The sequence below is a fragment of the Schistosoma mansoni genome, chromosome W (assembly GCF_000237925.1).
Source record: "Schistosoma mansoni strain Puerto Rico chromosome W, complete genome".
NCBI classification, from domain to species: Eukaryota; Metazoa; Platyhelminthes; class Trematoda; order Strigeidida; family Schistosomatidae; genus Schistosoma; species Schistosoma mansoni.
This window is the reverse complement of record NC_031502.1, coordinates 12,762,014-12,776,520: the sequence shown is the minus strand read 5'-3', so window position 1 is coordinate 12,776,520 and position 14,507 is coordinate 12,762,014. Positions and strand designations below refer to the sequence as shown.

Below are 14,507 nucleotides of genomic sequence, written 5' to 3'. Positions count from 1 at the left end.
TGTTTGATCATCGTTGTCTCCGAAGGGTTAACGACATCCAGTGGCGACACCATGTTAGTAATGCAGAGGTTTGGTGTCACATGTTCGTGCCCAGTGACGATAATCCAAATGGTGTCACCATCTTGAAACACTGACTTCGGTAGCTTGGACATGTTCTACGAATGTCGTCCCAGAGAACTCCTTGCCGTGCATTATATGCCGACGCTGGGACTGGTTGGGAAAAGCGGAGAGATGGTCAGTGTATGTACTTTACACTTCAAAGGTGCAAAGCACATGCAGTTTCTAAGGGAACTGACAGCCAACTAACTAAGTGCGGATTGTATGGCTTGGGTATCATCACACAGTAAGACAATATCATCCGCATACTAAAGTTCGAGAATTTTTTCTCCAGGCAACCGATGTATATCGCCATTCACTACACGTGAATTGATCTCTTCACCCACAGAACACTCCTGTCCTATGAATCAGATTGGTTTTTGCGAGCTAGCATTTCATGAAATCTGAGTAACATGCAAACTATTAAAAAGGCCAATTTTCTGGGAGCGATCGGACGGTGCAAACACGTATTTACACTGGGGATAGTATTTATACATAGGGCAACAATGAGTAGAACCAGAACAGGTCGTCGCAAAAATTAAAAACCCCAATAAATTAAGTCAGTAGCTATTTTCGACGGTTATTTCAGACTTTGAAAAAAGAAGTGAATAAAATATACTGCGTATACACAGTTAATATGAATAGTGAACTTCAACAGTTATGTGAACAAAGCTGCACCACATCCAATGAAAAAATTATTCTTAAAAATTACAACGACTGTAGCGTGGCATATCAATTGACATTCCTTTTTACTAACTGGCAAGTTGTTTGTGAATTTATTAGTTACACAATGTATACGAAGTTAATAACACAGCAATATGAGTTTAGGCAAATGTATATCTCAACTTAGTCGTGATTTTAACCTGAGCGTATTTTATATAAACACTATCTTCAACAATCGTTAGAGAACAAAAACCATTTTAAACAGCAGGCTATGGGATATGTAAGCACTTAGAAATGAACTGATTTAGATGACGATCTTGATTTTTCAGTTTTCCAAGTTTAATAAAGAAATTGTGGTTGACACCATAACAATTCGTAATACTTATATAAAGTAATAATTAACAAGATTTTCAGATAACAGACATCGTACAGTGCAAGGATTTTTAATGAAATAGCTCAAAAGATGAAATACCACCGTCAGTGTTGCAACATAGAAAACCATAAAATGAAACCAGTTTCTGTACAAGTAGTCATGATAAAGATGTTTGGAGCTCCGCTTTTTCTGCTGTGAAACAATGAAAGGAGAGATTCAACCGAAAGACTAAAGAAATTCGGACATTAATATGTTCAACTTACACCTTTACACCATACTATCAGTGCTACAATACAACATTCAAAAGCTTTGGGTGGTGAGCTCTTGTATTTGCCTGCGCTAAGTGTTGAGCGTTTGGAATCTTAAATATTCACTGACAGATAATAAATCCAGGATTTCCCAGGAATATGTCATTTTGCTCATCATTTTTGATAACAAATAAAAGATTTAGACTAAACAAAACCTTGGATACTTTATAACCGGAAATGCATTTTTGATTTTGACTGAGAATTTTGACATGTTAACACTCTATCGAAAAGTGATGGGGGACAGAGAAGTGTAGTGAAACAATTGCTACACAATCCAGAAAACACAAAACGGTTACATACCATATAAGATTTGCCGACTATTTCCTAGTTTAAAAATAGATGTCTTTTGGCCAAAGAGCAAATATTAGTAAATCATGTACTATTCATAGAATTAGTCCTGAAAAGTCTGTTAGGAGAAAGAAAAGACCCGTAATTACTAACTAAAACTCTTGATTTCGACGTGATCAGAGCTGATAGACAAGAACACCAAACATAAATCTTACAAAGGTTTTGATTGAACGGATTTGATGCGACCAATCTGATAACACTAAGTGGATATCCAAGATTGAAAATCGAAATTGAGATTTCACCTTCGATTCCATCTCACTTGCCAAATAACATGGAAGGACAAAAAGACATACTGTTGTAGCACTTTGCATCACAACCTGAGGGATAAAAGGTAAAGAAATTTGAGTGCTGTGCCATAACTTCACGTTATGAAAAAGTGATCTGTGTAAAGTTCGTGGGGAACTGATGTCATAATCATCATATGGTCATTACTTCATTAGTTTACGCCCAGATCGCCAAACGTCTCGTATTTTCACGTGATATATATCAGCTGCGACACGTTAGGTACGGTTGACAGTCTAATTCCTCAATGAGCGCATCGCTATTTAGATAGTAACAGTATCACTGCGTCGTTTAGACGGCAGCTCAATTTATTTTGTTTACTAATTTTTACACATAAATGTTGGTAAAAAAAAGAGCACCAAATGCATATGCTTAATCTAACTGAAAAGTAAAACCATTTCTCTAAATTAATCATCTAAAAGGAATATAGGAGTGAATCCTTTATCAAGATCTGTGGTTCTATTTTAGAACTATTTTTATATCAAACAAAGGAGAATTATAATTCAAGTCAAATATATCTACAAACCAATAAGCAGAAAGTTACAAACTATGAGGACAATATTTTTAGTGACCAGATAATACAAGGTAAGACACTTCTGATAGTAGGCAATGGTTGTAAACTGCTGGACGGTATTAATGTAGTAAGGTTTATTGACAACCCTTATTTCATCTGTGATACAGACGGTAAGGATTAGAGGTTATTTTACCAGATATAAACTTCAGACCGCTGGGTGTAAACAAAAATAAAATGATCCTAATTAATGTGCACGTTTGAAGTGCAGGTCTGGTGTGTACCTTGAGGCAGAAGTAGTGATTCGGTAGTTATTCCAGAAATATATGCACCGAGGAAAAAGTAATAATCAAATTTTACCCTGGTTGGTTTACTAACTTTACTGTTTCCCAGTAAAATTACCAGAATGTCGGTCGTCTTTTAAGAAATGCTCTCGTCACAAGATATTTTTTTCAAATTATTAGTACGCAAATTTTCAGGTTAGGAAGTGACTTGATTTTGCATACCAAGTCAACTCCGAAACTGTCTTACTTTAATAACTTACGACGACCTGTATGTGAGAAATCTATTGGAGTGTTCTGGATTTTGATGCTGCTTCTGGTAATATATGAATAATGGTGTGCGATAGTGCAGAAGAAGAAAATCAAACGATTAACAATTACTAATCTCCTGAGTCCTTAGATTTTTCTACAAGCCCAAGAATGTTAGTGTATTGACATTGTTGCCTGCCTTGTAAACTGTGAGTGATTTTAATCTGCGATCCCTGAATGGTACTCGCAAAGATAGTATTTAGGCAAAAGACCCTAGTAATCATTTCCACGCCACCAACATTACCACAAAAGGAGAAACAAACGAACTGTAGAAGAGCGCTTTATGGAACAAAGCCAAAAGTACTATGAATATTTAGAAAAATTAAGATGAATCGTTGGTTCCCATCCCGTTAGGTACTACAGTTGCAACGCGATAAGTAGACATAAATGGAATAAGTAATCATCCAACAAATAATATAATATCGTTGAAAACAGGTTGCAAATTTACATGTTTGTGAATGCTAGTTATTTTTCATTTCAAACGTCAGAGACAAAGTCCTGACTCGTAAATAGTGGAGCTGCCTTTACGTACCCAGTCACAAAATTATAGAACACCCAAATTCTAATTTACGTTATTCAGAGACAGTCAGTACTTCTAGCTCTCGCACAACAAATGTGACTTGAAGTTGACCAGAAAAGTTACTTTAGATTACCGTATTGAATTAATACTATTAGGTTAAAGCAAATGGAGTTGGAAATACTTAGAACTATTTCGTAACGCGATACTACAAAAATATGCAATTAATTGTAGACATGACTTATGTCAACATGTGTGACCAAAGCAGTAACTAATGACAAACAGCACTCCCCATACTCTACATGGTGATGAAAGAATTCCGAAAACAAAAGGTGAAATTCTGAAAATAAACGCGTTGACTCTATTGATAAATGAACAATTTTGGTTAGAAACCACATTATTTTATTGTATTTTATCTTATGATGCAAATAAATGAGTTGCAATTTATACAGATAATGACTATATTAAATTTATACAAAGAGGGAAAACAAAACTCGTCGAGTGGGAGAAGTTAAAGAGGCAATTTGAAATAATAAAATGTGTTGGTGAGAACAAGGTAACATTTAACTTTTGGATAATTGAAGCTAGTCAAAAAAGAAATTGAGGATTTACGGATTCACAGTCAGTATGGGCAGTAACTCCCAAATACCGGAATAAGAAAAACATAAATTATTGTTTCTTCGGGTTTGCAATTTAAGTAATGGAGATTTAAGTCCTAGGAAACAAAAGGGTTTGGAGGAATCCCCGAACATAAACCAGAGACATCTAAGGAAGAGTTGAGTAAATTCCTGAAGAAATTTCTTTGGAAAATATTTTGGTCATACGGTAACAAACATTATAAAAATTATTTAATGCAACGAAGTTTTTTACTGAGTACTTGAACATTTGAAGACATTCAGTATTCCCACTGGCGACAGGGGTCAAACAAGTTCGTAGGCATTAACCTGGTTATTTTCACGTACATTCAGATCCTGTAAACTCAAGTAAGTGAGCGGTTACTGCAATCTCACCAGATGAAAACACAAGCTAATTTAATGGAGTTACGGCGTGATTACCTGTCACTTTATTGACTCGATCTTATCGTTTTGCAAAAATATTTTTTGACAAATATGCAAGTCTGAGCAACTTTCCTGGTAGCACCGAAGCGCGTTGACGTTGGGCGTAAGGTCGATTCTCGTTAGAAGATCGCTTAGCAAGATACGAAATAGTAAGGGGTAGAGTATCTCTCAATTCCTCCTACTCTTGGATAATAAGCATTTACAAGAGCTAAGTAAAACAAAGTTAATCAATTCACATGGAAATATTAGGTTATGATTGAAAATCGGAGCGAATGTATTCACTCCTGAACTTTCTGTAAATAAATAACACTTCGGACCTGTCAACTAATTTATTTTCAGCATTCTTAAGTTAAATTTTTGTATATTATTTCTACTCTTGCTTTCTTGTTATGTTTACATGAATCAACAACTGAAGCTAACGGACATTGATGTCAAACCTTACATTTTGAGTCATTGATACCTTTTGTGCCATATGGCTAGGAATTGAACTCGGTTACGCCAAAGCTAATGCAGTTAAAATCTGACAATTCGAGAACAACACTTTAGATTAGGTTGTCAATAAGCGTAAATGGTATGTACACATTCAATAGAGCCCGTTTCCTTTACTATAGTTAAGTTTTTCTTTTTTCATCTAACCAATTGGTAGTATTTTCAGGTGGTACAGACGAAGCAACACCTTCGATTTTTAGAAATTACACCTCGAAATGAAATCAAACTCAGGTTTGTTCAAATGAATGGCTGATGCCAGTTCACAACTTTGTTAACGCACTTAAAAAATGCATCCCTTAGTTCTATCGAAAACGCGGTTGAGACCATGTTCGATGACATTTTGGAGTCCAAATCTAGCATGAAGTCTTACATGATACATAACTGGAATACTTTTTCTACAAAGAGGAACATTTGCTTTGATTGCAACTACAGATCATCTCACCATGAAAAGAACTTATCTCTACAAGCACTCACTGAACAGATCCCCAGAGCAATGTTTTTAATCACAAACTTGGGGTATGACTGTAGAATATTATAAGTGTGGGATTTTTGTAAAATCACTGTAGATCTCGAAGAACTATGCATAATTACCGCGTCCATGAAGGTTCTTATTCTGAGCAAAACCGGATTTGACTTTACTATTTCAGACCGATTAATAATGTTATTAACCTGTAACAATAACGAAATAAAATGTCAGATTATGATATCGAATAATTATGAATGACAGTCTTTTCTGAGTTAATTTATGTATGCAGACCTATGAACACATAGCTGGATGACATGGTAATAGAAATTACGCTGAGCGGTTATGGATAGAGAAGAAAACCTATGGCGATCCCTCATAAAAAGTAATTTTCTGAGTCACTAGGTAAAAGTGATGGGCTAGTATCAAGTTATCAACTAGGACAGGGAACTGAGTTGACAGTCATAATTTCTTAGCTAGTAATGTTTACAAGGCAATTTTAGCTACGTTTAGTTTTATGTGCACTCACCTAGACATAACAGAAGCACAACTCGAGTCACCTTTTCATCAGATGAGGCTATTTGACATTACCGATCGAGAACGGATTTATAAAATTATTAATAATAATTTACGTTAATTAGGAAGTGTTCTTTAAAGTGGACAGTGATATGTAACAAAAATGTTCAAACTTACAACTTTGTTATCGATTTTTCTCTGAAACTTGTGATATTAATCTTATTAAGACAGAAACTGTACGCTTATTAAATTTATCGCGTGAGTCTAGGAATGTGTCCGTCTTACTCTGGATTTCACGAAATTAAAGATGTAATACTATGAATGGACTCCAGCCATCATTGTGAAGATGAGATCGCTCCTAAAACACAGATACTGAGCTATCTTAGTCGCAGTTATGGATCTAAATAGGTGAATATTCAAGCATGTGATATTCAGCTACAGCCTATCGTACATTATGATACTTACTACCACTAATTTTTAATTGTTACTGTTACGAGCCTTGAACGCAAAATGAGTTGAAAAAATTTCCAAAATCATTGGTTTGAGACTGAATGCTAAGCTAGATACTACAGATTTCTGAGTAGCCGTATGAATGAAAAATCAAATTTCATTGTATTGCTCTGCACATTTCCATTAGCGGCATTTCGACAGTACTTATCTGGGCGACGAGATCATAAAAGATTTAAAGTATGTCGCAGGTGTACTTACAAAGGCTGGGAAAAAATCCATAAAGAAACATGCCATTGGGCCTTCTTTGTCCAGAGGATGGGTAGTATATGTTTAGTTTGGAACTGAGCTTAGGAGATCCTAAAATACTTCTTTCCAAATGAATTTTAGGCAATCACGAAAAAAAACTCAATCACTTACAAAACAGCTTTGACGAGGGTCTGTTTATATTAATATTTGGGTTAAAGTCAAGTCTTATTGGAATTTACAAGCTGTGTGCTTATGTGCTGGCTGACAACCAAGGCCGTTTGTGAAGGTTATATTGGAAAGTGTAAACAAAATAGACTTGACAGATCTTGAGTCCGTAAGTAAGAGTCGGTCATCAAAATAATTGCCACCTTATTTTAAGGGTACACTCGGTTACATATTTGCGTACCTGTCTTCAAGGCACTAGTGATATAACCTGGTTGAGCAAACCAAAAAAGATGGGAGACATACAAGCAGGGTAAAGCAGCAGCACTTTAAATATTTATCACAAAGGATACTAAGTATATATTATAACATCAGATAGTGAAATTATGGAAGACAAACGTAAAATGCTGGTTGACTTCTAGATAATTTCTCAATGCTAGACTAACGGAAAACGCGAGTCAGAGTGGAGATTCCTTTCGCTTTTTTTTCTAGATTTTTACATATGGTGCTTGAGTAGGAGTTAATTACTCACAGTAGAAAAAAACTGCACTAACTACGCAGCCAGTGGTTTAAATTGCTCCAAATGAAAAAATGCGTGCCATTCAAGAACAATGGTATTTTAATCGTTGAGTAAATCTCTTAGTTTTGGACGTTCTAACAAATCAGTGTCAATCGTTTTTGTCTCAACTGAATCGTACTTAGCACCAAAAGTAAGAGGTTTTCAAATATGTACGAAGATTTGGCCCCGTCTTCTTTGTAAAAGCTTGACAAGTTTTCTACATTTTGGTATTTAGTAACTACTGCTAGAAGGCATGTTGCGAATGATAACAGGAGAAATGTGACGACACAAGTCCTGCCGATACACAAATTGACGTTTACATCACTGGTCTAATCTCAATTAGATCCATAGTAATCACGTACGTCATCAGAGTACTGGGAGGAAAATCAACTGTCTAGATGGAAATTAAACATAAAAGTAAAAATTCGATGACACGTGTTGAGATATAATCAACACTTCCAAAAGAATATCTTAAAAAATAAATGTAGGACAAAGTGTATTTTCTAGAAACCAGAAGACACGGGACATTCATTATAGGAATGGGTGATCTTAGATAGCAAAGCGATATAGTTCGCCAGAAAGGTCCCAGTAACTGGGTGTAATAATTCGATAAGGTCGAGTCGGAAAACGTAAATACTAATTACAAGAGCGTTTAGTCTCCTACTAGTCCGATTATATGGAAATCGAAAAAGTAGCAGGATCTACAGTCGACAAAGCATCTTGCTCATGAATCTGCTATCCAGTATGTACCGGAAGCAGTGTAAAATGAGTCAAGTTCGGTAAGTCAGTTGGTAAAACTCAACCTGGATTTCAGGAACTCCTGTTATGTACATATAACAGGCATACTATTAAATAACGTACACAAGTTTCATGAATAGAACACGTATATGTACCAGAACCGTCTGCTTGATATCCGTACAAAGAAAGGGGTTCTCATTTAGCTAAGGGTGTCGCGCATATGTATCTGGTGCCCCTTTGTACCAATATGTATGTTAAATAAATAAAAATTTAGCTAAGGACTTAAGTGTAGTGGGGAAAAACCTGAAAAGCCAAGGTTTTCAGGTAGTTATGCCTTGGAAGCCAAGTTATTTTTTAATGACAGACAAGAGACTTGACGCGAGCGATTCCACGGATCACGACGTATGTGGACTCTACATCTAGAATCGCGGTTTATATTTCTGAACTGGTAGTCATTATTCGCACTGTATTGTACTTTAGAATTAGAACACATAATGTCCAACGAACCCGTTCCTTTAGGTCCAAATGCTTGCAGTGCAAATACTTCGGTTATCCAAGATCGGTTCTGTAATCTAAAATCTGGTAAATCACCAGGTCGTGGTTGGCTACACCCACTATGCCATACTCCTTTTCAGACAACTCTTGGCCACTGGCAGAACTAACCAAAATATTGCTTTTCTAAACTCAACTTCCGACCGATTGAGAGTGTTGGGATTAGATGTATTTATAAGAACGGGAACAGACAACTAACTATGAAACTGTCAGTGGTTGGTACTAGAAGAAATACTTAGGAATAATTAGCTCATTTACGTAGAACCACTAAGTGTTAACACCAGATTAACAAGAAATTCGTTAGACCCACCTTATCACTGAAGGAGGACTGAACAGCTCATTGCCTGTGGACCCAGTATTTCTAGATGTTAACAAGCCATCCAACGTGTCTGACGACTTGTACAGAGGCTTACGAACTTTAGAATAACAGGTACGGCAAAAGATGATAAAAGAAACTTCCTTTTTAGAAAGAGATAGGGAGTAAATGGAGCAGTATCTGAATAGAAAAACGAGGTGCTGCAAGGTACTACTTAAGATACCCAATTATTTCCACTGTCAATAAATTACCGACACTGCCTAATCCCTCACGATCTTTTTGCATATATGAAGATTTACAGATTAATGAAAAATGATGTTGACTACCCTGATCACCAAGCAGATTTAATCGAATTACCAGAGTTTATCACAAAATCGGGGGAGATTTGATATAAATTTCACAATTGCAAGAGTACAAAACCTATGAGCGATTGTATGCCATGATTATAAAACAGTTGCATACTACGGTGAAGTAGCTTGTGGTTTTTGCGTGCTAAGATTAGTCCAGTGCTTCCAAGTGAGTATTTTGCTTCATTTATGTGAGAACACTTAAAATACTGCATTGAAGCAGCTAGCCTGTATCTTATTACACATCCTGACATTTGAATGTATTCAACAAGTGTGTATAAAGCTGCTAACAGGCTTTTCCGACTACCATAACGAGCGATTAGAACTACCTTATCTTTTATCACATCGCAAAGCGCAAGGTTTAGGCATTCTGTATCCTTACTAATGAAGGTTAACGTATTTTTATTCTTTCTAAGCTGATCGTTAAGGTCAAAATAATGTTTAACAACCGCGACCAGACGCAGGGTGGGAAACAGTATTTTCCACCGAGTGGTCAACAACTGGGATGCCCAACCTGAACTGAAACTAGGCCAACCGGTGAAGAAACTGGACTTCCATAGAAATAATTAGTGCAAACACTAATAAAAGTCAACTGACATTCCTTAATACTGAGCTACCAATAAGATCGGATAAAACCACTCTGAGTGAAATTTGAGGGTTCATATTACGAGTTAGTTATCCTCGATATGAGTGTTAAAATCTAATCATTACCAAAGTGAATAATGAAAAATACTGACATAAACTAGACGATTAAATGCTATTTTTGTGTAGTTGAAGAATATATGTATACTAACTAGCACTTTAAAGAAACAGCTAGTAAATTACAAAACTGACACTTTTTAAATTACATAATTGACTACGCCGGTCACAAGATTACCAGTGTGGACTTTGTGCACTTTATTTTGAAGTGTGATACAGCTAACGGAATAAGGTGGTTGATAATTCAACTACCACTGTCTGCACTGTATCAACATGGTGATGTGATCAAACGAAGGGAATCGGGTTTAGATCAGCAGCGTATAGAAAACCCTTTTAGATTAATCAACATTAAAACAGACTACCGAGACCCAAGCAAGAAAATCTACAAAGAGTATCTGCCGCAGTAGCTACCAGGAAACGCATAAATGCGGCAAAACCTTATGAAAGTCAGTGAAACATAAATTTTACTTATTTACAGCGGGATAGATAACACAACTTAAGTGTTAATATTACCAGATACTGTTCGTCTGCAATTTGCCGGCCCTGTTAATGTAAGGAAACGACGATCTCAGAATGTAGTTAAGTTTAAACACGTGATTCCGCGGGTATTATTTCAATTAACCTTACTATTCACTGAGGTAAGACAATCGACACGCATGGCATATGAAAATTAGCTAACAAACCTATTTTAATTAACAAAAGGCGGAGTATCCATAATTAGGATATTGACAGAAGTATTATGGTATTTATTTAGTGAATTTAACAAGTTTAAGTTTATCATTACATATTTAGACAGTACTACAGACAAGCAGTTAGATAATTTAAGCAAATTTTTTTACCGAGTTTAGTGGTATTTGATTGGCGAAGACAAACATGAAATGCACCTCTGGCTTCATTGTCATTATTGATTATTTTTGATGACGGAGCCTCATGGTCAAATTAGTTATTTACCCGAAATTATTGTGATCATTATTGATTCCTGGACGCGCGTATGGATGGCCTCGGCCTCGTCCTCGAGGTTCTGGGATGCTGACTTTTCCCCAAGTGTCGTCTTGTCCTAGATTAAAAATTTAGACCTCAGTTAAACCCGCAAAGAGCTGCACAAAATACAGAAAAAAGTGAAGCTACCCGACCTACCATAGTTTGTTCCAAAGTCTTCAAAAACATGGGAATTGAAATCAGTCTGCTCATACAGAGTTATTGGAGGGTAGGCAACTGTATTTACTTCATTAGCGAACACCTCGGAAGCACCAGGAACTGGTGGTTGGACAGCAACACCGTTCTTAGCAACGCCCCTGCCTATCCAAGGCTTGCCTCGACCGCGGAAGGGGAGCTGCACTGGGGGTGCAGGGAAGGGAGCTTGAAGTGGTGGTGGTGGACCGCGCAAAGGAGGACGGATGCTTCTGACAGGAACATTCCTTCCAGGCACAGGCAAAGACTGGCTTTGCTGAACCCACTGTTGAGCTGTGGGTTCTGTTTGCTCCTATAACCGTACATAACTTAGAAAAAGATTAACTCACTGGTAGCATGATCTTCCTTACTTCCGCTAATGCATGGGCCAACCGATAACATGATTCCGAGGGTGGTCCTAAACTATCAACTTGTAGGTGCAGCTTTTGCTTGAGATGCTGATATTTCGGATCACCATTGGAAAGGAGCTGCTTTTCTTTAGCGTCATCCCTTAGACTGCCAGCACCTAAGATCGCCATCTTTGTTTTGGTGGTTTCTTGCACTGCTCTCAATGTTTGACCTCCCGGACCAAGAAGTTTCCCAACAAAATTAATAGCGGGGTATTGTTCCTGTGGTATCTCTATTTTCGCCCTTACTTTTACTGGTTTGTTGCTGACCAAGTCAAATGAGTCCGCAATGCCGCCACGCAGACGGAAGAGTTCTGAAAGTTCAGTCTTTAGAAGCAGGCAAAAACATACCATTTTCCGCCAGAGAGTACAAAGCAGGAAATGCATTGCTATCCAAGTTTTGTAGTTCACGTACCAAAGCTTCAACCGTCGCCGACTGCTCTGGTCGAAGTTCGCCAATCTTCATTCTTGACAAAAAGACTTTGTTATGGCCGACCTTCAAAGTGTTAAACAACGGGTGTTGAACAGAATTACAATTCGTAAATATAAAGTATAATTATTTTCCAATATAATGTGGCATTCAAGCTTGAATATGAATATGTCACATGAATCATAAGCCACTTGTGTAACAGGTAAGCAGGTACGACGTTCAATAATGTTACTACAAATAAACGTGGAGCGATATACATCTCTGATTTCGTGTTCGGATAAGAAATGCCTGCTACAGGAATCGGCCTTGTGAAAAACAATTTTTCTGCAAGACAGTTGACAAGAAAAGATCAATTATTCCATGTAGAATCTACTCTGAGTAAAAAAGTCTTAATATAAATGTTTTTGGAACCTCGTAATGTGTCAGGATTTCTCGAAAGCTCCGAGGTCCATGATCCCCTGGTAAACAGACCAACGGCTAATATGGGTACATGAAATGTCTGGACAACTTCCAGGGCCTGGAGGTTCATTCCAACAACTCTGAAAATGTTTAGATTTAACCAGTCGGTGCTTGGGATAAGCGAGATATGTTACACATAATCTGGGAATAAAGACTAGCTTCCAGAAACGTGATACTATGTTCCGGTCATGAAGAAAAGAATCCTTCACAGTTAAAAGCAGTTCAACTGACTCTGCCCTAAAAGTAACTTAAAGGATGGGAAACACATGGATCGAAGACTATTGGTTCATTCTTAAAATCAAGGGGTCAAAGGACTAAAGTCAATGTTATCTCGTACTATGTACCCACCGATGTTGTCAGTGATGATGACCAGATTAATGATCTACAGTCTGTCCAAAAGAAATGCTCAGAAAAGCATCAGAACATCCGAACAGTGCACCTGAAAGCCAAATTCAAAATGGATAACATGGGATGCTTACACATCAATGAGAAACATGGACCGGGATAAGAGGATAAGAATAACAGGAGACTGGTAGATCCATGTACCTTCAACAGCATGGCTTTAGGGGAAAGCACTTTCTACCATAAACGTCTTCACGAAGTTTTTTGGGTTTATTCGAATCACACCACAAAAAGCCCTGTCGGTCACAGCTACATAAGTAAAAGTTTAAGATTCATAGATGACGAATGAGAGAAGGTAGCTGAACTGAATTTGGGCTACCACCTTGTGGTCGTATAACAATTATTTTCCATTTTTTGTCATTTAAACATGAAACCTGGCATATTCTGTTAGTTTAATGGCTCATGAAAGCTTTTCTATTAGAAATGTCGAATGTTTTTTAATTCCTTTAGTATAAGTGCATGATATTTGCGTTCTGCCCTCTTTTTGTTGGTCTTTTCTATGCTATATGAACGAAGCAGGCATGTGAGAAGAGAATGAGACACAATATGTCCAGTGGGCAAGTCTTCTGAATTTCAAAGGCATTTTCAAGCGTACTAGAGCTCAGGTAACGTGTGGTGTGGGTTGCTCATATCCACACAAGTAGTATGTAACGATGGTAGGGCATTTGATGTATTTCAGTAGAAGATCGATAATGAAAGAACGGGGACGAAAAGCAATCGGTATGAAAATGCAAGGATAATAATAATCAGAGACAATGGACTGATATTTGCAGAAGGAACGGTCAAGATTGAGACGATTGGTTGATAGTTTGCAAATTAACTATTTACTGTATGGTTCCTATATTTTAGTGAGATATTCCGAAATTTTGTGCTCCCCACTCGTCTCCTGGTTCACTACAACTTAGTGATGACACTCGTGTTGCACAATCGGTATATAACGCTACAATTCTTGCAATTTCTTTCAGCTCCTTGTACTTTTTTATAACTGTGGTGATTATGCATCGAAATTTAAAATTCACGCGACCAACCAGGAGCTCAGCTAATAACAGGATGTGCGATAATCCTGAATTCTACCGAAAGACATGGTTAATGCTGCTTCACCGTGTTCTGTTTCAGTCATTTTATTGTTTGTTCACATCTTTAAATGTCTCATTATGCAAAATTTATATCATGTATGCAAAGCCTAAAACTTTGGTATTTGGTTCTTCTCAATCACTGTATTCGTTTCATGCTCTTTGACGTTGGGGTTAGTTTTAGGAGCTTAAGGAAATCAAAATTTCAGCCGTTGTTACAAGTTACTGAATAGATTTCCCAGATTGGCATAAAACGTTTACATCGGTAATTGAAACTTGTATC

General features: G+C 37.1%; 1 protein-coding gene across 1 annotated transcript; it reads right to left on the bottom strand.

Moving 5' to 3' along the window:
* Positions 1 to 1,481: 1,481 nt before the first annotated feature.
* Positions 1,482 to 12,349, bottom strand: Smp_006320.1 (gap associated protein-related). The gene is made up of 5 exons (XM_018788586.1): positions 12,212 to 12,349; positions 11,804 to 12,174; positions 11,421 to 11,766; positions 11,123 to 11,340; positions 1,482 to 2,105 (listed from the first exon to the last, which is right to left on the bottom strand). Exons 1-4 carry the CDS (start codon positions 12,324 to 12,326, stop codon positions 11,231 to 11,233), a joined length of 942 nt encoding a protein of 313 aa, XP_018654114.1. The 5' UTR covers positions 12,327 to 12,349; the 3' UTR covers positions 1,482 to 2,105; positions 11,123 to 11,230.
* Positions 12,350 to 14,507: the final 2,158 nt, after the last annotated feature.